Raw genomic sequence first — 27970 nt, 5'->3', positions numbered from 1 at the left:
GGACAGTATTACATCCAGCACAAATGGAGGAAGTCTCTGCTCATAGCTAAATCAATTCTCTCCAATCACCTTCTCAGAAATGACCCAGGGGCAACTGGGTGGCTTAGTTGGTTAAGCATTCAACTTCGATTCAGGTCATGATCTCACGGTTCATGAGTTTGAACCCCACATCAGGCTGTCTGCTATCCGTGTGGAGCCTGCTTCAGATCCTCTCTCTGCCCCTCCCCCGTTTGTGCATTCTCTCTCTCTCTCTCTCTCTCTCTCTCTCTCTCTCTCTCCCCTCCCCCCTCAACAATAAATAAAGAGGAAGGAAGGAAGGAAGGAAGGAAGGAAGGAAGGAAGGAAGGAAGGGATGGATGGATAGACCTTGCTCCTGGAGGGCAAGACTAATCAATGTCAACAGGTGAAGCATTTCCAAGATCAAACACAGTAATCACCTACAGATGGAAGAGCAAAATAGTCTAACTTGCCCCGTAGTAATGTGTCCGTGCTGCATGCTTCCTGGTGCACACAGTTTATTCCCCCAGGGTCTTTGCTGGGTTAGGCTGTTCATCTAGGAAGTGTGCTAATGAACTCAGGGGAAAACTCAAGAAAATGTAAAAGCTCAAAAATGGACTCAGAACAATTTCTGGGCTGCCTTGATGAGGCCAAGACTATAAGGATATGGACAATGTGGGGCCTGTACTCCTAGGCGAGGTCGGGGTGGGTGGGAGTGAGAATGTGAGCATGTGAAAACCATTACAAAGCAAAACCTCTCTGGGGGCCAAACAAAATTAAGTACAGAAGGGAGGGAGGGTATAGAATGATGGAGTCAGCCAAAACGAATGAGCTCAAAGGACCCTGATAATGAGGGAGGCCTTCCCAGGGACTCCAGGGTGGCTGCAGATAGTAGGGGGGGTAGGCAGGGAAGCACTTGGGAATGCCTGAACAACAGCACAGCTCTCTACATTCTGAGGATTTCGTGGGCCCCATGAATTATTAATGTGAGGTTCATTTACTGCATAGATAAGCCTGCAACATCAGTGGGAATCAACTCATAGTATCTTCATTTTCCATTCTCTCCCGCAATCTTGTCCATGGAAATGTAAATTTTAGACAGTGAAAATGTATGTATAAACACATACTGTTTTTCTATTAGGGTTCTATCATAAACATTTTTCAATATTGCAATATATTTAGTGGGGGAGAGATAGAAAATAAGACACAGAATCCAAAGCAGGCCCCAGGCTCTGAGCTGTCAGCACAGAGCCAGACGTGGGGCTCAAACCCGATCACTGTTGGAGCTGAAGTCGGATGCTTAACTGATTGAGCCACCCAGGTACCCCAATCATTAATTTTTTTTTTAATTTTTTTTTTAACGTTTATTTTTGAGACAGAGAGACAGAGCATGAATGGGGGAGGGTCAGAGAGAGGGAGACACAGAATCTGAAACAGGCTCCAGGCTCTGAGCCGTCAGCACAGAGCCCGACGCGGGGCTCGAACTCACGGACCGCGAGATCATGACCTGAGCCGAAGTCGGCCGCTTAACCGACTGAGCCACCCAGGCGCCCCTAATATTTTTTAATAGCAACATGATATTCCAAGAAAAAGGTGCAGCAAACTTTTATGTGGCTTTCCTATAGACTTCATTGCATATATAGGTTGTATCTAATTCTCAGCCACTGGAAGTAACTTTATTATCTATCTTAATGCATGTAGCTTTTTCCAAGGTTATTCCCTTAACAGAATTTCTCAAACCTGGGTGAAGGGAAAGTGACAGAATGCTTTTTTCCAAAAGCATTGTACAAAAGTACACTTCCACCCGCAGAATACAAGAATATAAAACATTACTGGTTTGGGACTTTATTCTTGATTCTAGTGTTTAACTTTGTACCTTTTGAAAAGGAATTGTCTCTATAGGCATACCTTCAGTGGGGAGGTAACTTCCATCAGCAAAAAGATTATGACTCACTGAAAATGTAGAGGATAGTTATTAGCATTCTTTAGCAATAAAATATTTATTTTTATTTTTATTTTTATTTTGAGAGACAGAGGGCAGGGGAAGGGTAGAGAGACAGGGAGAGAGATAGAGAATCCCAACCAGGCTCCATGCAGTCAGGGCAGAGCCCGATGTGGGGCTCCATTTCATGAACCATGAGATCATGACCTGAATCAAAATCAAGAGTCAGATGCCTAACCGACTGAGCCACCCAAGCACCCCAGCAATAAAGCAGTTTGTAATAAAGGTGTGTACACTGTTTTGGGGGAGTCATAATGCTATTGCACACTTAACAGACTATAGTGTAATGTGAACCTAACTCTTACATGAACTGGGAAACCAATAAATTCATTTCACTCACTCTATTATGATACACAGTGGCCTGGAACCAAACCTGCAATATCTTTAAGGTGTGCCTATACACTGCTCTGCTATGGAGAGAGCTCCAACATTTTTGGGACTTAAAAAATAAACAAGGTGCAGAGCAGCAGATACATGCAGTGTGCTATCATCTATGTGGTGCCAGTACTTACACACGTGTACATTTTCCATGTAAATGCATGGAAAATTCCTGCAAGATAAGCTATTACTTACATTAATTCTAGGGAGGAGAAATTGGGATGTATAGTTGTAATATGACACTTGTCATCATATATCCTTTGGTACTATTCTGATTTTTTGTTATTTTCATTGCAATTTAAAATTATTTAGAAAAATAGAATAAGAAAGTAAAACCATCTGGAAGGCAAGGCCATCACCGTGGTTAGAATCCTCCCCACTGCCACCAACTGGTCAGATAATCCTGAATGAGTTCCTTAACTTTTCTAAATTCTAATTTCCGCACTAAAAAAAGAAGATAGGTGACAAAGGATCTTAATACCATGAATACAAAAGCATTCTGTATTTACAAGAAGGCTCCATCCTATCCTCTTCAGGTTGCAGACGGACCACGTGGGCTTCCACACAATATTTTTTTTTGTACTTACTGTGTATAAGCCAGGCATGTATAGTTGTTAGGGAGAAATCAAGGTACAGTGAGAATGTCTCTGTACTTGAGAACAACAACTGTCTGTTCCACTTGCCCCTGTTTTCCAAAATTATAAATATTAATTCTACAAAGGCCTAGTGAGTGGATCAATGCAGGACCAGATTACTCAAAGAACATTTTGAGCCCCCCTCCACTGTGTGATCGAACATGGCATGGAGCACATACCTTATTTGGAATGTTGATATCACTTCCTGCTGTCAGGAGCACTTTGCTGCATTCTTCATGACCTCCTTTAACAGCCAGAAAGAATGGTGTTTCTCCATTCTTAAAAAAAAATAAATAAATAAAAGGAAAAAAGTTAAAATTAATTGCCCCTTGACATGAAATAAAACTACTTGAGGAACAGCATGCTTTCTCTATACCTTTTGTGCATTACTCTTAATGGATAGCATTTACTGAGCATCTATATGACAACTTATATTGCCAAGACTATATGCCTTGGCAGAGTTAAATGCACAACCCTACGAGGTCAGGATTAATATCCCCATTTACAGATAAAGAAATTAAGCCTTAGCTGAAAAGTGACAAAGCTAGGCTGCAAATCCGGGTGTTTGGCTCCAAAGCCTGCACCCATACGGATCTTGTTATTCTGCCTCCTTACAGGGTTTTCATCCACCATTATACTCTTAATCTTTACTATTTTATCTCCAAAACATTTATTGGACACTTACTGCCTGTTGGGCAAAGGCTTTGGGATTGAAATGACAAACACACACAAATTCTGCCCACAAGAAGGTAACAGCCTATTAAGCAAGATAATCATGGAAATATGAATTATAATTCAGTGTGAAACACACACAAACAGAAGCACATTTGTACCAAGTATAGCTTTAACGTTTAAAACTGATTTAAACGATTGTGTGTCATTAAAAAAAAACAACAACAACACAGTAATACTCTTTCTCAGTAATTAAGTTTCCTGAAACTCATTATGATAAATGCTAGTAGGGTAAAGTGAGAGCTTAGTTTAGGCCAAAACACAGAAAAAAAGGAAAGAACTGGTATCACACAAAAGCCACTTGGATATTATCCCTTTCTCATGCAGATTCTTTCCTGAAAATTTTGGGAAAAAATGCAGAATCCCTTCTTATTCCCTAAACATTTCCCCCCCATGGGCATTATTCTGCTTAAAAATGCATTAGGATAAGTTCAAATGGTTTTACTTATAGCTAATTAGATATGAACAATCATGTCAAGAGGGATGCAGGGGCATGGAACCAATGTTCCCATCCCAATGAGATGGAAAAACTATATCCAGCTTGCTTTACATGAGTGTCTGGGACAGCCATCTGTTACAGAGGAATTTCTCCTCATAATATGCCTTCTCATTTTCCTGGAAAAGAGATGCCAAATGGCAAACCACAGTGGGAAAAGCATTAGTGAAAAATGTGAAGGAAAGAATTCACACATCATTTAAAAATTTTTTTTTAATTTTTGAGAGAGAGATCATGTGTGCACACACTCCAAGAGGGGCAGAGGGGAAGAGAGAGAGACAGACAGAAACAGATAGACAGAGAAAGAGAATCCCAAGCAGGCTCTGTGCTGCCAGCACTGAGCCAGATGCAGGACTCTATCCCATGAACCTGGGATCATGACCTGAGCTGAAATCAAGAATCCAATGCTCAACCGAATGAGCTACCTAGGCGCCCCAAGAATTCACATCTTTAACATATCAGGAGCCTAATAAACATTTGTATCTGTGACCCAACAATCCTCCCTTTAAGAATATACCTAAAGGAAATAGTGAGGAATTCAGACTATGGTTTTTATACAAAGAGGCTCATGACAGCCTAATTTTTAAGAAAAGAAAAAAGGATATAAATAAAATGTCCAAGACTCTTAAAAACTGAGAACAAACTTAGGGCCGTTGGGGGGCGGGAGGGAGGGGAGGGTGGGTGATGGGTATTGAGGAAGGCACCTGCTGTGATGAGCACTGGGTGTTGTATGGAAACCAATTTGACAATAAATTTCATATATTTAAAAAAGTAAATAAATAAAATAAAATAAAATAAAATAAAATAAAATAAAATAAAATAAAATAAAATAAAATATCCAAGAGCTAAAGAATAGTCATATGAACTCTGGACAACCAATAAGAATATATATGCACAGGAACACAAAAAAAATGGAAGGAAAATATATCTGGTATCTCTAAAATAATCATTTCAGTGTGGAGAAAATACAAAACTACTATTTATTTTTATCTTAAATTTTTAAAATGTATATTTCTGGCATATATTTTGTAATGTATTAGTTTAATTATAAATGTGTATATGACAGATGCATGCCCGTATTTCCTTACTGATAGGAGAGTTTGCTTCCAAGACTATTTAGAGACAGCCCCGCTAGATTATATTCACATGGATCACTCCAACTGGTCTGGCAACAGCTTACATTAGGAAACGTAGGCAGCCCATGACTGTATAAAGATTATGGGCCTTATTCAAAGGGCTGATATTATCACTAGACACTTCATTCTCTGAAGATGAAACCTATCATAATCTGCAATTACAGTGTGTTGGACTTTATGAGCTCTCTCTAATGTGCCCTAACTCAAAAATAGCTAAATGGTGGATAAAATCCAAGTGCACACATTCCAGTGGTAAAGTATTAAAACACAGCTGGGCAAGCATGACCAAGACTTTAAATTAAATCCTGTGACTATAGGACTTGATCTCTATATTGATTTGTGAAGGCTAATCACACCTAAGATTTATTCTAGGTGATTCACTTTTTTTTTTTCCTCACGTTTCTCACACATCATTCGTAACTTGTATTTAAGAAGACCAAATTCCTGAGATCTTTAAATAAGTTAAACCAATTAAACCTGATCATTATTATGCCAGACGGTCAGAAAAGACTGAATACACACTAAAGTAAACAAATGAAGGCTCTATTTTTGTCCATGATCCTCAAGTGAAAGCTTGGCTTGGGCGCCTGGGTGGCTCAGTCAGTTAAGTGTCTGACTCTCAATTTTGGCTCAGGTCATGATGTCATGGTTCATGGGATGGAGCTTTCAGTGCAGAGCTTGCTTGGGATTCTCTCTCTCCCTCCTCTCTCGCCACTCCCGTGTGCATTCGTGCTCTCTCTCTTTCTCTCTCTCTCTCAATAAATAAATCAACTTACGAAAATACAAAAAAAGAAAGCTTGGCTTAAATTCTCCCAAGAACTTGAAAAGAAAAAATGAGGATAATAATATACCACTGATACAAATGATAACCATGAGGCTGCCTGTATGGTTCATCAGTTAACTGTCCGACTTCAGCTCAGGTCATGATCTCACGGTTCGTGAGTTCGAGCCCCACATTGTGTTCTGTGCTGGCAGCATACAGCCTGCTTGGGATTCTCTCTCTGCCCCTCCCCTGACTGTGCTCGCTCTCTCTCTCTCTCTCTCAAAATAAACAAACTTAAAAAACAACAACAACAAATGATAACTATGATCCCATTTATTGCACCAAGATAACACCAATGATAACAGATGCCACTTATTACATGCCTACCGTGTGCCAGGCACTATTCCAGGTGCTAAGTGTGTGCCACAGCCTTCACATTTAAACTTCACTATGGCCTTATGAGGTTATTTGACAGATGAGTAAACTGAGGCTAAGAGGGGCTATGTGCTGAGCCCAAGATCACTTACCTAGAAGAGCGACGGAGCCAGGACCTGACCCACACAGTCAGAGCCCTGCTTTCAATCTGTGGGTGCCCAGATCCGGGGATGCATGGGACTAGCCTGGTGGGCTTCTCTGGTCCAAAGGGAATACAGACTTGGCTCAGGCATCACATATACTCCCTTACATAGCCTTCCCTTTCCATCAGGTTGCTAGTTTTATGGTCAAAAGCCACCAATACTAAGTCCCATCTTGTTTTATCTGAGATCAGGATGCATCTCACAATCTTAGTCAACCAGGTAGTATATGTGATGCTGTCACTGCTTGTCATGTGTATGAAATCAGAATGGGTGTTGGCTTAAATCTCAGAAACCATATATGGTAACCCTAAAGAAATGTTGCATTGCAAGCACCTTTGAAGGCACAGAGGACTGTATTTTGTTTCAAAAAGCAAGGACATCAAGACTGAGTAAGAATCAAGCTCAGTGTGAAGTTTACGAACCAACTTATTTATTTGTTCCTTTATATGTGTATAATAAAAAATCTAAGGTAAACATCTAAGAAACTCTTTCCATAAGTATAAACTATTCTAAAGGACAAAAAAGCTGCTTGTCTGTGTCACTGTTTAATTGGCAGCATTATTTTTTTCTTAGTGTTACATAAAATAATGATATACCTCACAGTCATCGATGTCTTCAATGATTATATTACCTCTTAGAGTATTGCTCAGAGAGGTATTAAGTTTAGAATTTATCAGAAAGTTAAACTATGAAGTCCAAGAGGACTCCATTCACCTGAGTTTCCAAAGAGCCAGTCCAAAAATCATTGACTCAAATGTGTAAAGTGACCACCTAGAGCAGATCTGCCTCCCTGGCACAACTTCTCCACATAAGCCTTATGCCCAGTTTCTATCTCCCTACCCTCCACTGAACCCCAGATAGTTTCTATCTCCCCACTGCTCCCTACCTGAATGTCTGCCCCCCTCCCAGGTGCCTCATCACAAACCCGTTCAAAACCCTTGTTACTGATCTCACCCACATACTCTGCCCTGTGCTCACAGCTTAGGGGGGGCACCCCACCCTCCCAGTAGTCCAAACCAGTGAGTCAGGTATCAGAAAGTCTTCTCTCTCCCTAATTCTGGTCACAAATCCTGTGGCCTCTGCCTCCTCCTATTGCTTCATCCTATTTGCTCCTTGTAAGTGCCCTGGTGACAGGTTTTCCATAGTTCTTGCTTCAGCAATTTCCACTGTCACCTGACTGGGGTCCCCACCTCCAGCCTCTGCAGGCACCAAGCCCCCACTTCAAACCACTGGGACAGTCACAGACCTGTAACCAACACAGAACTCATTCCCTTCTGCTGCTTAACACCCTTCAAGGTCTCCACTATCTTCAAGTCAAAGCCAAGGTCTCCTGGTGAGCACAGCCTTTCTGTATCTCTATGCCTTGGCCCTGTCAGCTCCCACATTTTTTTTTTTAATTTTTTTTTCAACGTTTATTTATTTTTGGGACAGAGAGAGACAGAGCATGAACAGGGGAGGGGCAGAGAGAGAGGGAGACACAGAATTGGAAACAGGCTCCAGGCTCTGAGCCATCAGCCCAGAGCCTGACGCGGGGCTCGAACTCACGGACCGCGAGATCATGACCTGGCTGAAGTCGGACGCTTAACCGACTGCGCCACCCAGGCGCCCCAGCTCCCACCTTTTTGAATGCCCTTCTTGCCCTTAGACTTCTAGAATAAGAATACATACTCTCTCTTAGTGTTACATAAGAATAGAGTACATATTCAACAAATATTTTTTGAGTCAATGGGTAAATAAATGAATGGACTAACAAATGACTTGCTGGGATACTTTAGAGAAAAAAGAAGGAATCTTGTAACATCACATTTTACACTCTGTGGCACTAACATCTTTGTTTTCCTCCCATGAAAGCCATTCCTCCCACCCTTCCACTTTTGAGTCTTGTGCCCACCCCTAACGAGCACCTTCACATACCTCATTGATCTCATTTATTTCTTGCTGCTGGGTTAGCAGCACATGGACCGCAGGACTGTGACCATGCTTTGCTGCAAGGTGCAGGGCAGTATTTCCCTCCTGCAACAGAGACAAACTCACCATAGAGTCCGCTGCACTGAGCAACATGACCCTCCAATGGTCAGGACTGTAATGAGGTTTCTGAGGGGTTTCATTTAGGTTAAAGCTGTGGTCCAGAGTGTGGGCCACATTATCCACAATTTCAAGTGAAATTTATAATTTTTTACAGTTTCAAATGAAAAGACATAGTTGATCCAACAAGTGGGAAAACACCATCCATGCCCCTCATTCTACCTTTGCTGCTAATTTGCTAGCAAAAGGTGAAACAATACAAGCAATTCACATAACCTATGTGAAGATAAACTGGTGACAAATTTCTGGGAGATAGTTTTAGCAATGTATACCAAACAATTTAATGTGTAGAACTTTTGAGCCCACAATTCTATGTATACATATGAATTTCTCCTAAGAAAATAATCAAAGATGTGAATATAGATATGGGTGTCTATCAGGGTTTCCCTCCCCAGTCAGGTAAGACTGACTCTTCAGCAGACCTCAAGGGACAAAGAGCACTGGAATTGACAGTGGAAAAAAATCCATGTAATCTATTGAGTTCACAAACATTTATTGGGTGAAAACTGGCAATCTGGATGATCCACTGCCAAAGTGGGTTCATTTCATCTGGATATTCCATTATTCTGACTGTAGTAACAAGTGAACAAGTCTATTCCTGACCAAAATGCCATCACCAAATCTATATACCAGCTGTCACCACCCCCTTTCTCTCATTCTCAGCAAAGAAATAAAAGTCCAACTCACCTTGTCTTTTTCTGAAGTATGTAGATTAAGGAAGATAAGTTTTTCTATCATTTCAATGTGGCCCCTCTCAGCTGCCCAAAGAAATGGTTTTCTTCCTTTCTGAAAATAAATCACAAACCCCCAGTGTTTATTATACATTTATTGAATAAGCAAGACAACAGAGAGAGGCAGAGCACAAGCAGGGAAGAGGGAGAGAGGGAGACACAGAATCCGAAGCAGGCTCCAGACTCTGAGCCATCAGCACAGAGCTCAACATAAGGCTTGAACCCATGAATCATGAGACCATGACCTGAGCTGAAGTTGGACACTTAACCAACTGAGCCACCCATCAGATGGTGCCCTATCTAACTCCAGATATTTTAAAGGAGGAAGAAAAGATAGTTGGGGGGCAGGGGAGGGGAATGGAGACAGAAGTATTTTCTTCATTTAAAGAAAACACTCATGAGCGTGCCTGGGTAGTTCAGTCGGTTAAATAACCTACTCTTGATTTCCACTCGGATCATGATCTCATGGTTCATGGGATCAAGTCCCCTGTCAGGCTCTGTGCTGACAGCACAAAGCCTGTTTGGGATTCTCTCTCTTTCCCTCTCTCTCTGCCCCTCCCCTGGTCACACGTGTTCCCTCTCTCTCTAAATAAATAAATAAACTTTAAAAAAATAAAGAAAACACAAATTGGCTTGCTGTGTTATTAACCAAAGGCTTAGAAAAATGTCTGAAATGTGAAAAACAAGATACAAGCCTCTTTATAAGAAGGTTCCTGAATCTGAATCTGAGATTTGTTATCTGATCTGCTAATGCAGGGTAATCAAAAGATCATGGAGACTGTTAACTTGAGATAACAGCACATGACTCCCCCATAACTGGGAAAAAAAGGAAAAATGTTGAAATAATAAATGGCAAAACAAAATGTCCACGAGGATCAGCCCTATGGAGCTCTCCATTCACACATATATGGAAGTTGGAGAAACAAAATGGTGCCAAAAAGTTCACCTAATTCATTATTCTTGAGCCAGACCTGTTTGCCAGTGAGGCCTACATCCCCAAGCTTCTAGGCTGGAAGGCCTGACTCTCATTGTCATTCTCATAAAGTCACTAAGGAAGGGCAAAGAGAAGGAACAGAGACTGCTTCGACCCCCAGTCTTCTGTTAGCAAGTTAGACCCCTAACTGAATAGAATTTAGTCTTGAGCCATGAACAACATTTTGGAAATGATAGACCAAAAATTATTGAATCTAGGTTATTCAAACATATGCAAATGGAGACAAAAGAGAAAGGTTCATATAAAAAAATGACAAAAAGAGATGTGAGAGACATGATTATACACTACATGAAAACATTTAGTCACATACCTTTATAAATTATTCATTAATTTATTCCACAATTACTGAGCATCTATGAATATGCCAGATATTGTGCTCAACCATAGAGTGGCTGGGATGAAAGATACACTGCCCCATCCTCAAGAAGCTCAGAGTGAAACAGGGAAAATGGACACATACAAGCAATGATAATGAAATATAGGAATTGAACCCTGGTGACACGCGGGAGTACTTAACTCAGCATGAATGTGTGCTTGTGGGTGGGGAGACAGGTGACAAGAAATGAAGAAGGCAGCCTTTTAAGTTCATGAATGCACTGGGATGGGAGAAAAGAGCACTAGTGATGTTTCCTGCCCATCATCTTTTCCTCTAGAGGGCCTGTGGCCTATTTTTGTGGAGCTGTTAATTACAGGCTCCTGCCTCTTCCACAATATATCCCTTGGTCACACTGTTTGGTTCAGGTATGGTCACATGCCACGCCAGGCCAATCAGGGTCAACCGTGGGATTATTTTTCTGCGCATTCTATTTGTAGTCTAGAATTAGCAGCAGCTAAGCCATCAGCAGTCCTCCCTGTTACCTGATGAGGACAATTTGCCTAAGAATAAAGCCAGCACAGTGGAGAGCAGAGCTGGAAATGGAAAAAGAGACAAGAGCCCTGTTGACATCATTTGCGCTGCTGCATTCAGACATAACTAAAATTGCCTATGCCTAAAGTGTCTAACTGAATGAGTCAATAAATTCCTTTTTTTTTTTTTTTCCCTTTAAGTAGTTGGAGTTGAGCTGCTGTCACCCCTCACTAGCAGGGCTTCCTTAAAGCAACTGCCCTATCTCAAAGATTTATGAGAATGACTTCAATGCCCACCAGAGGGTCTTTTTGGCTTCAATTAAAGATTTCAGAATAACGGAATTATCACCGGCCACATCTGACACCACTTTACTCTGAAGACATAGGACACAAACCACAGCTGGCCAAGGTCAGCCGTTCCTCTTCATACCATGTCCCGACAGAGTTGTCCAGGAGCTGCTGCCTTTGGCCCCCCAGGTGATAGCTCAGTTGCAAGGTGACAAATCTACAGTGGACAGGCATTGGAGCCACCCTGTCTAGAAGGATGGTGCCCCACAGGAATAAATACCCCAAGCATAGCTTCCAGATCCCCACAAGGGATGTGCTCCATTAATTATAAGTCATTACAGTCAGGGAAGCCCAAACCCAAAATATGGCTTCCCCCCGGTGATGATAGTGCATCTGTAGTTCCTCCAAGTCCAGATGCAATTTGCCAATTAGGGGTCATTTTTATCATAAACAACGCTAATCTTGTTTGCAGTAACACAGAGCTAGAAAGTTAACTAACGTTTAAATTTTCAAGCAGAAGGGGCGCCTGGGTGGCCCAGTCGGTTAAGCGGCTGACTTCGGCTCAAGTCATGATCTCGCGGTCCGTGAGTTCGAGCCCCGCTTTGGGCTCCGTGCTGACTGCTCAGAGCCTGGAGCCTGTTTCAGATTCTGTGTCTCCCTCTCTCTGACCCTTCCCCGTTCATGCTCTGTCTCTCTCCGTCTCAAAAATAAATAAACGTTAAAAAAAATTTAAATTCTCAGGCAGAAGCAAAAGGGGTCTTATTAGCCCTTTACCCACAGAAACCATAAATGATACATGAGGGTGTTGTGTCCCAGAGTAGACATTTACTGCTTTTATGTGTATGTTTCTTCTAGTAACAGCAGGTTCATTTTCCTTTTGAGAACTTCCCCACTTATACAGATACCATTTATCCATTTAGTGCTGTCAACTGCCAGGTTTCACCCGCCACATGAAGTGATCACTTTAACCCACGCTGGTCACAGTGATTGGTCCAGGATTAGGCAGATGATTCAAGCAGGGCCGAAAAGAGTTGTTTCTGAGATTTATATATGCACATTTATTTTTTTCCTAAAGTTTATTTATTTTGAGAGAGTGTGTACACATGCATGCACAAGCAGGAGAGGGGCAAAGAGAGAGAGGGAATGAGAGAATTCCAAGCAGGATTTGTGCTGTCAGCACTGAGCTTGACATGGGCCTTGAACTCACGAACTGTGAGATCATAACTTGAGCTGAAATCAAGAGTAGGACGCTTAAATGACTGAGCCATCCAGGCACCCTATATATGATCATTTAATGAGAGAAATTTTCTTTCTTATGAATAAAAATCCATAAGAATATCCCCAAGAATATCTTGAAACTGCTAGCAGCCATCTTTCCCACCTTGTAGAGAGTACCAATAATGCCAACAGAGACAATCGAGAGTTGGAGAGGGAGAAAAAAAAAGGGGGGGGCTGGATCCTGCCGTGTCTGAAGCCATTCAGATACACCCTCCAACTTTTTAGTTAGGAATAAATAAATAAATTGCTTAATCTAGATTAAACTGGATTTTTATCACTCATTGCAGAAAGAAGTTTCACAGATACATATTTAGTAGTATGGGAACGAATACTACTAGAAGTACCAGGGGTCCGTTGAACTTTAAAAAGGCCTTACTCTTACCCTTGGCTAATACAAAGGCTTGCATTTTTGCATGGCTAAACAAAGTGACAGAGGACCCACCCACAAAGAAAGCCTAGTCTGGGAAGAAATGGGAGGTTATCAGAGTTGAAACATTTTTCCTCACCAAGAAAACAGCTATTACTTTCAACTTTGGATGCCCTTTAAAAATGTGATTATCAAGGGGAAAAAAATGTGAACGTGAAATTACACAAAATAAGGGCATTTAAAGTAATCTATATTTTAGAAATGTATCAAAAGGCAACATAAATAAGGAAGAAGTGACAGTAAAATGAGATATAAATCTTTTCTCTCATCTTAGTACATGTTATTAGGAAAAATAAGAACTTTAAAAATACTTGTCTTTTTCCTGTTTAAATACTGTTTCTTACCATGTCTCATTTCATTTTTTACCCATCCAATCCTTTTAAAATGATGTTCAAGTCGACCTCTATGCAGTGCAGCCTCACAGGACTCCTGCCCACTTGCAAGGCAGGGAGATTTTTCAGTCAGTGCAATGGAATAGTGGTGTCAGAGCCCCAAGGTGAAGACAAATCACAATGCCTCCCAGCTCAGGATGCTGATTGCCTTCCTTAATTAATGAGCATAAGAAGGGACTAGAATTCCTTTTTCCTTTATTAACACAATGTATATTTAACCTAACATGTTTTAATTCAATGCATTTAAATTGTTTGCATGTGAACAAATCTAAGGGGTTAAAATTGTTAATTTGAGATTATTTTGGGGGCACCTGGGTGGCTGTCAGTTAAGCTTCCGACTGGGCTCAGGTCATGATCTCATGGTCCATGAGTTCAAGCCCCGCGTCAGGCTCTGCACTAACAGCTCAGAGCCTGGAGCCTGCTTTGGATTTCGTGGCTCCCTCTCTCTCTCCAACCCCCACCCCCACCTTCTCATGCTCTGTCTCTCTCTTTCTCAACAAATAAATAAACATTAAAAATGTTTTTGAAATTATTTTTCATTTTGAAGTTTACTACCAGGATTATCAAATTTGACAAGTTACCAAATTAAACAAAGATTTCATAAACAGCCATTCAATAGGCACCTGAAGTCCAAACTGACTCTTCTTGCCCATAGAGATCCCGGAGGTGGTGCCCTGGAGAGCCTCTGAGAGGTGGCCAGGGAGGACCCAGCACAAAGTCCTCCAGTGCCTTGCGTGTAGGTCTGCACCCCATGGCAATTCTCCTTATCCTGGGACCCTCACAACAGAACCCCAACATAAGGAAAACACCAGGAGATTCCTTAATAACTAGAGATTGGAGAGGGAAAAATAAGTTGCCATGAAGTAAAAACTACTGAAGGAGCAGTGTGTTAAATATGCAGTCATGGACCTAGGGTGGGTAGGATGAGCTCTCCCTTTGCACACTGGAACCCTTAAATATTGGCCTCAGGTCCATACAAGAAAATCTATCTTTTCAAATCCTCTCATGCTCATTATTTCCAACACTCCAAAATGGGACGCTTCTTTGCATTTTGACCTCTAAAGACTTACTATATTCATTTGAACCAATAGAAGTTCCCATTAAGTACGCAGCTGAAACCAACCTTACATTGTACCACCAAACTCTTAGATTCAACAACTATGCATATACTCTAAAGCCATTCCTTTCTGTGTCCCTGCTCCACTCCAAACATTTTGAGTGCTTATTTTTGACCACTAGATGGAAGTTTACACGTAGATTCAGAACATCTACACTACTTCACCCAAAACTTCTCCTGGCTGCTCTATTCTCTCTCCCCTGGAGAGGACACATGATTTCCCAAGCTATGGACATGAAAGAAACCTCAAAGTATTTTCCATGTCTTCCATCTCTCCCATCCCCACCCACACTTTCCTGGGCCTAGTGACATCCCTTTTATTAATAAAGACCGCCTCCCTATAAGGCTTTCCTTGTTAGCTTTTGGAGTTCCCTCTGGGCTAGAGAAAACAATCTTACTAATACTGGTCAGGTAAACAGGCTCTCAATCACATTCTGCCGATAAGAAAGTAGGCAAGAGGGCCAGCTATGAGGGTGAAGCAGTTTTTTCTATCAAATGCATTCAATGAGTTCCACAATACTTTTAAGTAAACACAGATGGAAAATCCAAAGATGAATTAATAGATCCTGAGCTCCTGATCCCAGTTCATACTGGATTTTGCCAACATCCTTGAACCCCACTCACAGATCTCAGAAAAAGAGTAGACTTTGTCTTTTGCATTGATCCACTTAGGTTTCTTTAAAACTAAAATTGGATTCAGAGATTCCTTTCTCCCAAATGAACCAGTGGAGTATTTATTTGTTCATTCCTCATATGTCTCTGAATCCATCTTAATTTTAAGATCTCTCAGTGGGGGGGGGGGCACCTAGATGGCTCAGTCAATTGAGTGTCAGACTTCAGCTCAGGTCATGATCTTGCAGCTCGTGGGTTCTGTGCTGACAGCTTAGAGCCTGGAGCCTGATATGGATTCTGTCTCCCTCTCTCTCTACCCCATCCCCACTCACGCTCTTTCTCTCTCTCAAAAATAAATAAACATTTAAAATTTTTTTAAAAAAGATCTCTCGGTTGGACATGTGGTTGTGCACAGTCTGCTGCCAGGGCTCCCCAGTCTTTTTCCCACCAGACAGAGGAGGAGGAAGAGGGGTGGGACAGGACAACCCCAGAGTCAGCTACAGAGATGGTGGGTAAGAGGGCTGCTGGCCAGCAGAAGTTCCAGATATGAAGGCTCCCCACAAACCTGCTTTGGTCTTTGAGTCCCTTCAGCCTATTGATCCTCCCATACACAGCTGTCTCCTGTCAAAGCAGCTGGAGCCCACTGAAAAGGAAGACCGTCATGTGTCTCATAGATACCAAATATCTGCTGAATGGAATCGAGTGGAATTCATTCACAGGTCACATCCCTACCTAGCATCAATCAAACCAGAATGATCTAATGTCCGCACTGTGACACTAGATGCTATCTATGATTATGATTTCGAGGAAATCAGACAATGCATTTTGCCCTATGATTACTGTTATAACAACTACATTTAGTGAGCACTTATCAGGTACCAGACTCTTTGCTAAGTGTTTTATAGTCATTAACTCATTTAAACATTTCAACAGTGGGGGCGCCTGGGTGGCGCAGTCGGTTAAGCGTCCGACTTCAGCCAGGTCACGATCTCGCGGTCCGTGAGTTCGAGCCCCGCGTCGGGCTCTGGGCTGATGGCTCAGAGCCTGGAGCCTGTTTCCGATTCTGTGTCTCCCTCTCTCTCTGCCCCTCCCCCGTTCATGCTCTGTCTCTGTCCCAAAAATAAATAAACGTTGAAAAAAAAAATTTAAACATCTCAACAGTGGCTGTTCCAATACTGCCACATAAGAATGGCTTAGGGGTGGTATCTGATTAGAAAAGGGTGGTAGAATGGCTTACAGTGAAGTTCAATGGCATAGGCATTTTTTACACAAAATTGAGGAAATGTCAATACTCTATATCAAACCATAGAGGTATTGCCTCCCCAATTATCCCTTGTAGATACCGAGGCTTTCAGCAGTCAGAGAACTTGCTTAAAACCATATAACTAATACATGCCCAGACCACAGCCCATGTCTGTCTGCCTCCAAGCTGTAAATGTACAGATGCTCAGTCATACTCAGAGGAAGTAAAAGAAACTTATAGACTTCATTTGAACAAATTACCGTTGTTGTTGTTGTTGTTGTTTTTAAGACTGGAGTCAGACAAGAATGTGAACGTTTTTTTACAAGAGGTCAAATGAGGTATTACTGATTAATTTATGGAGAGACTTTTATGGACACTATTGTAGACACAGTGAAAAAGAGGTCCCATTTGAAATCAAAACTTCAATCTCACAGGGTATACTCCCTTATGAAAAAGGCCTAGAAGAAGATATTCCAGGGAAAAGACAGTTCATGACACAGGAGGAATGTCCACAGTCATAGAGAAGAGAGACAGGACAGCATGGTGACTGAGGTCAGCAAGACCTGAATTCAAATTCTGGCTCTCACTGTCCAACTCTGGGATATGGATGAGGTACTCAGCCTTTCTGAGCCTCAAATTCATCACCTTTAAAAATAAGCAAATTTCGCGGCACCTGGCTCGCTCAGTTGGTTAAGCATCTGACTTTGGCTCAGGTCATGATCTCAGAGTTTGTGAGTTCAAGCCCCACAAACAGCTTTGTGCTGACAGCTCAGTCAGAGTCTTGAGCCAGTTTCAGATTCTGTGTCTCCCTCTCTCTGTCCCCGCACCCCCCCCCCACTCTGTCTCTCTCTCCTGCAAAAATAAACAAACATTAAAAAAAAAAAGCAAAATCCAGGGCACCTGGGCAGCTCAGCCAGTTAAGTGTCCGACTTCAGCTCAGGTCATCATCTCACAGTTTGTGAGTTTGAGCCCCATGTCAAGTTCTGTGCTGACAGCACGGAGGCTGGAGCCTGCTTCAGATTCTGTGTCTCCCTCTCTCTCTGCCCCTCCCCCATTTGCATTCTCTCTCAAAAATAAATAAACATTAAAAAAATTAAAAATAAGCAAAATCCTGCTGTATAGGATTATTATGGGAATTAACAGGAGAATTCATTCATTTAGCAAAGATTTGTTAAACCATATACACCAGGCCCTCAACTTCTCAATGAAATAATGTAAGTAAATAGCTTTCCTTTGTACCTAGCACACCAATAAATACTCAACAGGTGGTAGCTGTTATTATTATATATCTACACATGAAAAGAAAAGGAATGTAGACAAGTACAGTAAAATTGCATTATATTCCATGGCTCATTACTACATACACTTGGGCCAAATACACTCCAAAAAGGCCAAGCATAATGTAGTAAAATGAAAGCATACATTCTAAATACAAAATAGGGTGGATACTGTCTACACCCAACCAGGATGAGAGAGTAAAGGGGGAAAAAAGAACTTAGCGGCTTCCTCAATACCCCTCATCCTCCCCATGTGCAGATGCCAGGGTCACCACCAACACCAACACTTCTCATCTGTTCTGCCGTCTGCCAGAGTGACGGAGGAGCTGGGTACAGGGCCAGGTCTGTCTGTGCTGGCTGTTTTGGCAGCTCTAGGAGGAGTAGGAAGAGAGAGGAAGGTAGGTGGATGTGTACACGGGACCTATCCTACCAGAGCAAACATACCTCATCGGGCTGGTTCAGGTCCTTCAAGTGCAGATCTTGAATGAGGTACTCCACAATGCGTACATTATTGTTCTGAGCTGCAAAGTGGAGGGCATTCATTCCATCCTGAAGAGAGCCAAGTTAAGGGACATAATTACACAACAATCTTAAGACTTCCCCAACACACATTGGTACAGTGAGGACTATTTTCAGGAGTGACCCACATCCCACCTGATTCTTGGCTCTCTGGTCTGCTCCAGCTCTAACCAGCATGAGCATGATCTCAAGACTTCCAGACCAGGCTGCAAGGTGAATTACTGTCAAGCCGTGCTTCCCCAAGAAGAGAAAAGAGAAGTATCACTTGGATGAGCCACAACACATTATTTCAGTCAACAAAGACCAAGTTAATACTGAAATGTTGAAAATGAAGAAATAGGGAGAAAATTTAATATTCAGTAAATGTAATATTTCAATTCTATGGGGGAGAGGAATACATTTTAAATGGTGCAAGGACAAGTGGTTCTCCATAGGGAAGAAAATAAAATAAAATCTTGTATCATATTATACACGTAAAAAAGCACACAAAAAGTACATATATTAGAAGAAAATCTAGACTGTAAGACACAGTGTCTTGATCTACAAGTTACAAAAGGAAAGACTGATGAAGTCAACAAATAGATTTTTCAAAATGTATCTTAATAAACATAAGTGGTTACTTTCTCTAATACATGAAGCCTCTTACAAATCAACAAGAAGAAGGCAATTAAACCAATTGAAAAAGTGTACCCCAAAAAGGTGCTCTCTTAAGGTATTAGTGGAAATGAATCACTTTGGTTTCAGCAATTCGGCAACATCTACCGAAATTTTAAATTCAACAAGCAATTCTACTACTGGGAATCTATCCCTTGAAAATGAGTTTTAGGACCTAATGTTATATAAACAAGGATATTAACTGTAACCCTTAAAAATGAGAGCAAAGGTAAATGTCCATTAATAATTGGAATGCTGAACACATTAGGGAACCGTGACACCACATCAGGCAGCCATAAAAAATAATGAGTTGGAGGGGCACCGGGGTGGCTCAGTGGGTTAAGCATTTGACTCTCAATTTTAGCTCAGGTCATGATCTCAGGTTCATGAGAGTGAGCCCCACATTGGGCTCTGTGCTGACAGTGTGGAGCCTGCTTAGAATTCTCTCTCTCCCTCTCTCCCTGTCTCTCTCTCTCTCTCTCCCTCCCTCCGTCCCTCCTCTCTCAAAAATAAATAAACATTTTAAAAAGGTGGGTACATAGGTAGATAGATGCTCAATACCTAGATGGATATGGTTATGAGTATGAGGAAAAGTACAGATATAAACACACATACTCTGCATTGTTAAATGTAGTCACTGGAGAAGGAGTATGTACACAAAAAAGAAAAAAACAGAGAAGACTGAAGTTATAAAAAGAATCCCAATATATATACCTTATTTGAAATATTTTCTCTGTATAAAATAATATAGGTGCATATGTGCATGAAACAGACTATCAGAGACTTTATCAGGAAGCTTTAGGGATGCTATAGGCAGTTAGACTCATATACTCAATGCGTAGGAGAAAAGTGTGAAAGGAAATAGCTAACAGTTAACATTGGCTATCTCAGTCGGATAAAGGGTTAGTATCCAAAATCTATAAAGAACTTATCAAACTCAACACCCGAAAACCAAATAATCCAGTAAGAAATCGGCAAAAGGCATGAACAGACATTTTTCCAAAGAAGACATCCAGATGGCTAAGAGACACATGAAAAGATGCTCAACATCCCTCATCATCAGGGAAATATAAATCAAAACCACAGTGAGATACCACCTCATACCTCTCAGAATGCTAAAATTAACTCAGAAACAACAGATGTTGGCGAGGATGTGGAAAAAAAGAGGAACACTTTTGCACTGCTGGTGGGAATTAAACTGGTACAGCCACTCTGGAAAACAGTATGAAGTTTCCTCAAAAAATTAAAAATAGAGCTACCCTATGACCCAACAATTGTACTACTAGGTATTTATCCAAAGGATCAAAAATGCTGATTCAAAGGGCACACACATCCCAATGTTTATAGCAGCACTATCAACAATATCCAAATTATGGAAAGAGCCCAAATGTCCATCAACTGATGAATGTATGAGGAAGATGTGGTCTCTGTGCGTGTCTGTGTGTGTGAATGTGTATATAAATACACACCATGCATGTATATCTATAGACACATGCGCGCGCGCGCGCACACACACACACACACACACACGGAATATTACACAGCAAGCAAAAAGAATGAAATCTTGCCATGTGCAACAAAGTGGATGGAACTAGAATCTATTATGCTAAGCAAAATAAGTCAGAAAAAGAGAAATAGCCTATGGTTTCACTCATATGTGGAATTTAAAAAACACAATTGTAACCTAAGGATAAGATGCATGGCCCGATGCTAAGAGCTCCAGGTTCGAAGTGGGTGGCATCCCCGAATCTTGGGAACAGGCACACTAGATGAATGAAGGATCTAGATGTAAACAAAGAATCCCAGGTGGAGGTGGTACTTTGGGGATAATGATAGGCATCAGCTCTCCGAGCTTCTTATCGATGGGAAGCTCTTCCTGTGCAAATATTCCCCAGGGGAAGTTATTGACCTTCTTGCTTACGACCAGACTGGTGCTAAGGCCAGATTGTCACTGACTCTGGGCCTTTTACACTTTACAGAGCATTCTGTGCAACTGTGAGTGTAATCCATGACGCATGCTCACAAACTGCCCTAGGCATGTCAGTTTCGTGTCACAAGACATAGTATTATGAACTTTTCTATGGGGAAATTTACATCTGTGAGTAGTGATTCTTTGCCTGTGAGGAATGATGACTCCACTTGGAATTTATGGCTTCAGAAGTTCCTGTTGTTGGCAGTTTGAATTCCTGACTCTTGGATTTTATGATTAGTGCTTGAAATCTCTGAGTGTTGCCTGCTTTGAAATTAAGCATGACCTCTTAGGAAAAAAAGAGCTCCTATCAAAATGTGACTCATCTTCTATAAAAAATATTTCTGACCTCTTTTTTGGTCATGTAGAAAATGGATTTAGTATTAATGAATATAGACCATTCATGTGTAGAGAAAGGTAATTGAGGAGTGGAATTGTATTCAGGGCACATTTTTTGAAGAACCTCAACTAGTTATTGTACATCATTGTTCCTTGGGAAAATGAGTGCAGAAATTGGTAAGCATTTTTTTCATACTGTAATTACAAATATTTAAATAGACTAACTCACCGCGTAGTGTGACAGCTGAAATGTAAATTTTATAAAGTACGTACATTTAAAACAAGGCTTATCAACAGTGGCACTATGACATTTTTGGCCAGGTGATTTTTTGTTGTGGAGGGCTGTCTGAGATTATAGGATGTTTTGCAGTTATCTCTGGCTTCTACACATTAAATGCCAATATCTCCCCTCAGCCACGGCAATTAAAAGTATCTCCAAACATCTCCAAGTATTTCCTGGGAACAAAATTGACAACGCCCCCCCTCCAAGTTGAGAACCACTAATTTAGAGTTACACTTCAATAATATGGGACTTCCTTTTTCATTTCTCCACACCTGTACTTTCCTAAGAAGAGAATACATTAACGTAATTTCTGGGGCAGCCAAAATAAATGCCAAAAGGCTTATGCTCTTTACAAATGGAGGTGCCCCCGCAGACCCTCATTCCTTGTTTATTTACTCATATTGTATACATCTAGCAAACTGGTTTCCTAGGTTACAAACACAGTTGATTACAAGATCCAAATAAGATGTGTGAGAAGACTTAGTTTTATTTATTTATTTTTTTACATTGATTTATTTTTGAGAAACAGAGTGAGACAAAGCGTGAGCGGGGAAGGGGCAGAGAGAGAAGGAGACACAGAATCTGAAGCAGGCTCCAGGCTCTGAGCAAGCGGTCAGCACAGAGCCTGATGCGGTGTTCGAACTCACAAACTGTGAGATCATGACCTGAGCCGAAGTCGGACGCCCAACCGACTGAGCCACCCAGGCACCACATGAGAAGATTTAGTTTTAGAAGGCACTTTAACAGAGTAATAGATGTTTTTTTGCCAGAGATAAAAGGAAACAGAAAAGCAGACACATTAACTTTTATATAAGGAACCTGAAAGTGAGCATTAACTAGATCACAGCACTTGAAAGTACCAGAACCAGAATTGGAGGTCAGTTTCTTCTGATTTTACATATCATACTCATAATGTTTGCTCTTTATTACTTGTCTAACTTGGGACCTAGAATGCAGGTCCCAGTTTTCCTAGTTCAGCACCCTCCATTCCACCTTCCTGAGACAGCCAATTTTTAATTTTTTTAGTTTTTTTAAAAAAATGGTTAATATCTATTTATTTTTGAGAGAGAGACAGAGCATGAGTGGGGTAGGGGCAGAGAGAGGGAGACACAGAATCCAAAGCAGGCTGCAGGCTCTGAGCTGTCAGCACAGAGCCTGACACGGGCTCAAACCCACAAACCGTGAGATCATGACCTGAGCCGAAGTTGGATGCTTAACCAACTGAGCCACCGGGACGCCCCTATTTTTTTGGTTTTAAATGGAACTTTTATTTTTATTTTTCCTCATGTATTTATTTATTTTTAATTTTTAATTTTTAAAATTTTATTTAAATCCAAGTTAGTTAACAGTCAAAAGACTGTACACCCCTCAAAGCAGGGACTGTATGTCTTGCCAATGCTTCCTGAAACAATTACCTGGGAATCATGTTAAATCACAGATTCTGATTCAGGAGGTCAGGGGTGGGTCTGATTCTGCATTTCAAGCTCCCAGGAAATACAAGTGTTTCCGTCCCAGGACTACACTTAGGAGTAATAAGAACTTAAATGGTGTTGAATTCCCAGCAGTTGGCATTGAGACTTACCCACAGCAGGCAATGAATAAATACTGATGGGGAAGGGGTTTGATTTTTGGCTCTTTGCAAACAGGTGTTAGAGCTTAGAAGACACAGCTGCCAAATCAAACTCAGGGGTCATCACCCAAATAAAGAGACGGCCAGGTTTGACCAAACACAGCACTGCTTGAATTATAAAAGAATTTTATTGGTTATGTACCAATGCCACTGTGAATAATTAAGTTAGTTACAGAAATATTAAACTTAGTGAAACTTTCAAGGTAGACTACAGAGATACATCAGAAATACATACACACACTCGCACAAGGCCAAGTTACAAAAAGCTGATGTTAGCTTCCAAATGTACATTTGGAAAAGCCTCAAAGAGAATAACTTGGTAAAATATCTCTTCAACATTTCAGGAACAAGTGACTTATACTCTGACAGAAACCAGCAGTGTATTTAATATATTGGAAACACGGCAATCCTCAGACATGCTTTTTAAAGGAAAAGATGCTGTCAACCTGGGCAATGGATGCATAAATGTTTATTGTACAATTCTTTCCCCTTTTATAGTACATTAAAGATTTGGGGTTATGGTCCTGGGTAGAATGGAGTAAGTATACTGCTCCTGGTCTCTCTCACCAAATGTGACCAAAATCTCCAGAAAGAGTGCATGGCACAGCTATTTGAGGATTCTGGGAAGCAAATAATAGCAATTAGATTGGGGAAGTAAACCAAAACTCAAAATATAAACAATGAGGGTTTTCTGATTTGTTTTGTTTTTGTTTTCCTTCCATACCTTCCAGGTTGAACTCAAGGCAGTGCAAGTCACAGAAATGTGTCCTAGGCACAGACACAAAGAGCTAAAAAAAACAAAACAAAACAAAACAAAAAAAAACCCTCTTTCTGGTCTACGGAGCAGAAGGGGGATCCTGCAAGAAAGAGAAAGTAGGGGAAATACTGTTTCTTTTTTCTGCTCTGGCTCTGCTGTACACAAGCCTCCTTCCCAAAGCTGGAACCCTGTGGTAGAAGAGGTAGCAGTATCAAGGACTGGGAAAGCACCTAAAACTGACCGAGAAACTGTGGTCAGAAGAGCAGGTAGGGTGGTGACTCATGTTGCTTGTTTTCCTCCCTTAGTTGCAGAGGTAGACCTAATTGTGGGAAGCACATAGCAGAGCTGAGAGACTACATACACCCTCAACTTTCTAGTCAGCACACCAAGAAAAGGGGGAGAGGGGCCCTGGAGCTGGGAAAAGTGAGGGTGATGATTCCAGAGAGGGGGAAGCTCAAGAAAGTGAGCCCATAAAGATGTGTGTGTGGCCGCACCCTGACCCTTACATGGACCTGACCCTAAGCAGCATGCCAAAGGCCTGGAATGGTGAACTATGGGGCAGACCACTGCACAGGTCTCAGAATGGGCCCTGGATGGTACATATGCAGGAAAGGTCCAAAGTACTGAAAACTGAAGTGACACTGGTGTCAAATGATGAGGAAATGGGTCCTGCATATGCAAGAAAAAAACAAGAATCTTGACCTATTCCTCATACCTTATAATTAACTCAAAATGGACAATAGATCAATTTTGTTTTTAATTTTTTAATTTTTATTTTTTTAAAGATTTTATTCGTAAGTCATCTCTTCACCCAGTGTGGAGCTCGAACTCACAAACCCAAGATCAAGAGTCCAATGCTCCACCAACTGAACCAGCCAGGTGCCCAAAAATGGACAACAGATCTAAATGTAAAACACACAGCTATAAAAATTTTAGAAGAAAAAATATGAGAAAATCTTCATGACCTTAAGTTAGGCAAGTCATTCTTGGTGGTTTTTTAATTATAGGTAAACTGTACTTCATCAAAATTAAAAACTTTCGCTCTGTAAAAAATGTGGGAAAATATTTGTAGATCACATATCAAATAAAGGACTTGTATCCAGAATATATAAATAACTCTCAAAACTGAACAATAAGCAAAAAACCCAATTTAAAAAATATATTCAAAATATTTGAATAGACACATAATCAAAGAAAATATACAAACAGTAAATAACACAAGAAAGATGCTCACTATCATTAGTCATTAAAACCACAATGTGATGCCAATACATATTTATTAGAAAGGCTAATTAAGAAGGGGCGCTTGGGTGCTCAGTCGGTTAAGCGTCTGACTCTATTTTGGCTCAGGTCTTGATCTCACAGTTCTTTAGTTGGAGGCCTGCAGTGAGCTCTGTGCTGACAGTGCAGAGTCTGCTTGAGATTCTCTCTCTCCCTCTCTCTCTTCCCCTTCCCTGCATGCTCTGTCTCTCTCTCTCTCAAATATAAATAAATAAACATAAAAAAAGGAATTCTAACATTAAAGGGAAAAAAAAGAAAATGCCAAGTGCTGATGAGGTTGTGGAACAAATGGAATTCTGCTACACTGCTGGTGGGAATGAAAGGTACAGACACTATAAAACAGTCTGGCAGCTTCTTGTATACAGCTTACTATACGACCCAGTAACCTCATTCCCAGAGATTTATAATGGATAAATGAATACTTTTGCCTACATAAAACCTGCACACAAATGTTGATAGCAGTTTTATTCGTTTTGTTGTTGTTCTTTGTGAAAACATTTATATTTAGATTCAGCCAGTTGGACTCAATTTAGATGATTCCAATTTTGTTGGCAACATCCAAAGCATCATAGTTAGAAGCCAGTCGAACATATGCCCTCTTCTCTCCATCAGGCCTGATCAGCGTGTTGATCTCGGCCATGACAATGTCGTACTTTCTTCACGTCCTGTTTGATCTGGTGCTTGTTGGCCTTGAATCCACAATGAACACAAGTGTGTTGTTGTCTTCTGTTTTCTTCATGGCTGACTCAGTCAGGGGGAACTTGATGATGGCACAACGGTCAAGCTTGTTTCTCCTGGGGGCAGTGTTTTAAGGATATTTGTGGGGCCTTCAGAGACGCAGTGTCTTGGCCGTCAGAAGGTAGGTGACGTGTGGAAATTCTTTTTTGTATGTGACTGTGGATGCCTTTCCGCATCACATTTTTTTTGGTCTTGAAAGCCTTTGCTTCGGCTGCAGCTTTGGGAAGGGCAAGAGCTTCCTTCTTTGCCTTTGGTGCCATCTTCATGAAACCAATAGCAGCTTTATTTGTAATAGTCAAAAACTGGTAACAACTCCTTCAATGGGTGAATGCATGAATAAACTGTGGTACGTCCATACACTGGAATACTAGTCAGAATAAAAAAGGAGGAACTATTGATATATACAACATGAATGAATCGAAGATTTTGCTGAGTGAAAGAAGCCAGTGTCAGAATGTTATATACTACATGATATAATTTATATGACATTCTCAAAAAGGCAAAATTATAGAGATGGAGAAGATATCAGTGGTTGCCAGGGTAAGGGAGGGTTTGAATACAAAAAGGCAGCATGAGAAATTTTCTGGGTGAGGCAACTGTTCTCTATTTTGATTATGGTAGTGATTACATGAATCTATACATGCATTAAAATTCATAGAACTTCACACAAAAAAGAAAGTAATTGCATAGTCAATTTAAAAATTAAAATAAAAATTTATTGTATCAAGGTTTCAATGTCAAAATAAGAATAGACGCTTGGCAATTAGGTCTATTACCAAATCATCTTTTGCAGGCTAACTAACACTACAAAATAATCAACAATTTCCAGATCCTAACAACACATTCCTCAAGTACCATAACCATAATCTAACTTACTACCCTCACGTAATTGGAGTGCTTTCAGTGCCAATTTTTAGTAAGAGGTACTTCTTCACTGTGATTCTGTTACATATCAATCAACTTGCCCACCAATATCAGACTAATAAAATAGAGAAGGATGTGCCTCACTGGTAAAACAAACAGAAGCTTTTATCATTATCAAGTCTAGGCCATGTCTATGCCAACAAAACCAACAAGATGATGTGACTTCATTCATTCATCTTCCAAAGATTTACCAAGCTCATACTAAACCCAGGCCCTGTGAGAATAAAAGTAAGTGCTGAGTCTACCCTCCAAGGAGTCAATCAACACAGAAAATAGAATGGCTCTATGAAAACCTTCTCAACAGTTGAAGAACCACAGAGCATGTGATTAACTAAGAACCAAGAACTATGATCCATTGGATTCTAATAACCAAGGCTATCATCTTTCTCTGCAACTGGAGATGATAAACATGATGTTGGGTATATCCAGCCCAGGTGGTTTTCCTCGTGCCATGGTAAAGTATTAAGTGAAGTTGGGAAAAGTAGGTGGAAATCCTCAGGGTGGATTTTGATATCTAGGCAAATAGTTAAGCTGATTTGTGGCTAACATCATGGTCTCTGGAACCAAGTAAACCAAGTTCAAATCCTGCCTCTACACCTTCTTAGACGTTAATTCTTTGGGCAAGATATTTAACCTCTCTGTGTCTTACGCTCTTCATATGAAAACTGTGTATTATAGTAACACTTTTTCACAAGGTTGGAGGCACTAAATATCAAAGTCCTAAGATGGGTGCCTAGCATATAGTACCTATTTAATAAGCTTTGCTTATCAGAGTTCACAGAGCACAGTCAAGATTTGAAGTCTCTGAGGCTAGTTAGCTTCTGTCTTCTACATCCCAAATTATACTCTGGTCAACTTATCTTATTCTT

General features: G+C 40.8%; 1 protein-coding gene across 3 annotated transcripts in view; it reads right to left on the bottom strand.

Moving 5' to 3' along the window:
• ANKDD1B (ankyrin repeat and death domain containing 1B) overlaps positions 1–27970 on the bottom strand; it is a 61376-nt gene that overhangs the window by 20858 nt on the left and 12548 nt on the right. For all 3 annotated transcript variants that reach the window (XM_027039832.2, XM_053224075.1, XM_053224073.1), the window contains 5 exons: positions 18662–18760; positions 18452–18556; positions 9490–9588; positions 8632–8730; positions 3192–3290 (listed from right to left, as the gene is read on the bottom strand). In XM_027039832.2, the coding sequence (XP_026895633.1) occupies positions 3192–3290; positions 8632–8730; positions 9490–9588; positions 18452–18556; positions 18662–18760 (501 nt within the window). The remainder of the gene's footprint in view (positions 1–3191; positions 3291–8631; positions 8731–9489; positions 9589–18451; positions 18557–18661; positions 18761–27970) is intronic.

This window comes from Acinonyx jubatus, chromosome A1 (genome assembly GCF_027475565.1).
Source record: "Acinonyx jubatus isolate Ajub_Pintada_27869175 chromosome A1, VMU_Ajub_asm_v1.0, whole genome shotgun sequence".
Taxonomy (NCBI): domain Eukaryota; kingdom Metazoa; phylum Chordata; class Mammalia; order Carnivora; family Felidae; genus Acinonyx; species Acinonyx jubatus.
This window is presented reverse-complemented; position numbering and strand designations above follow the sequence as displayed.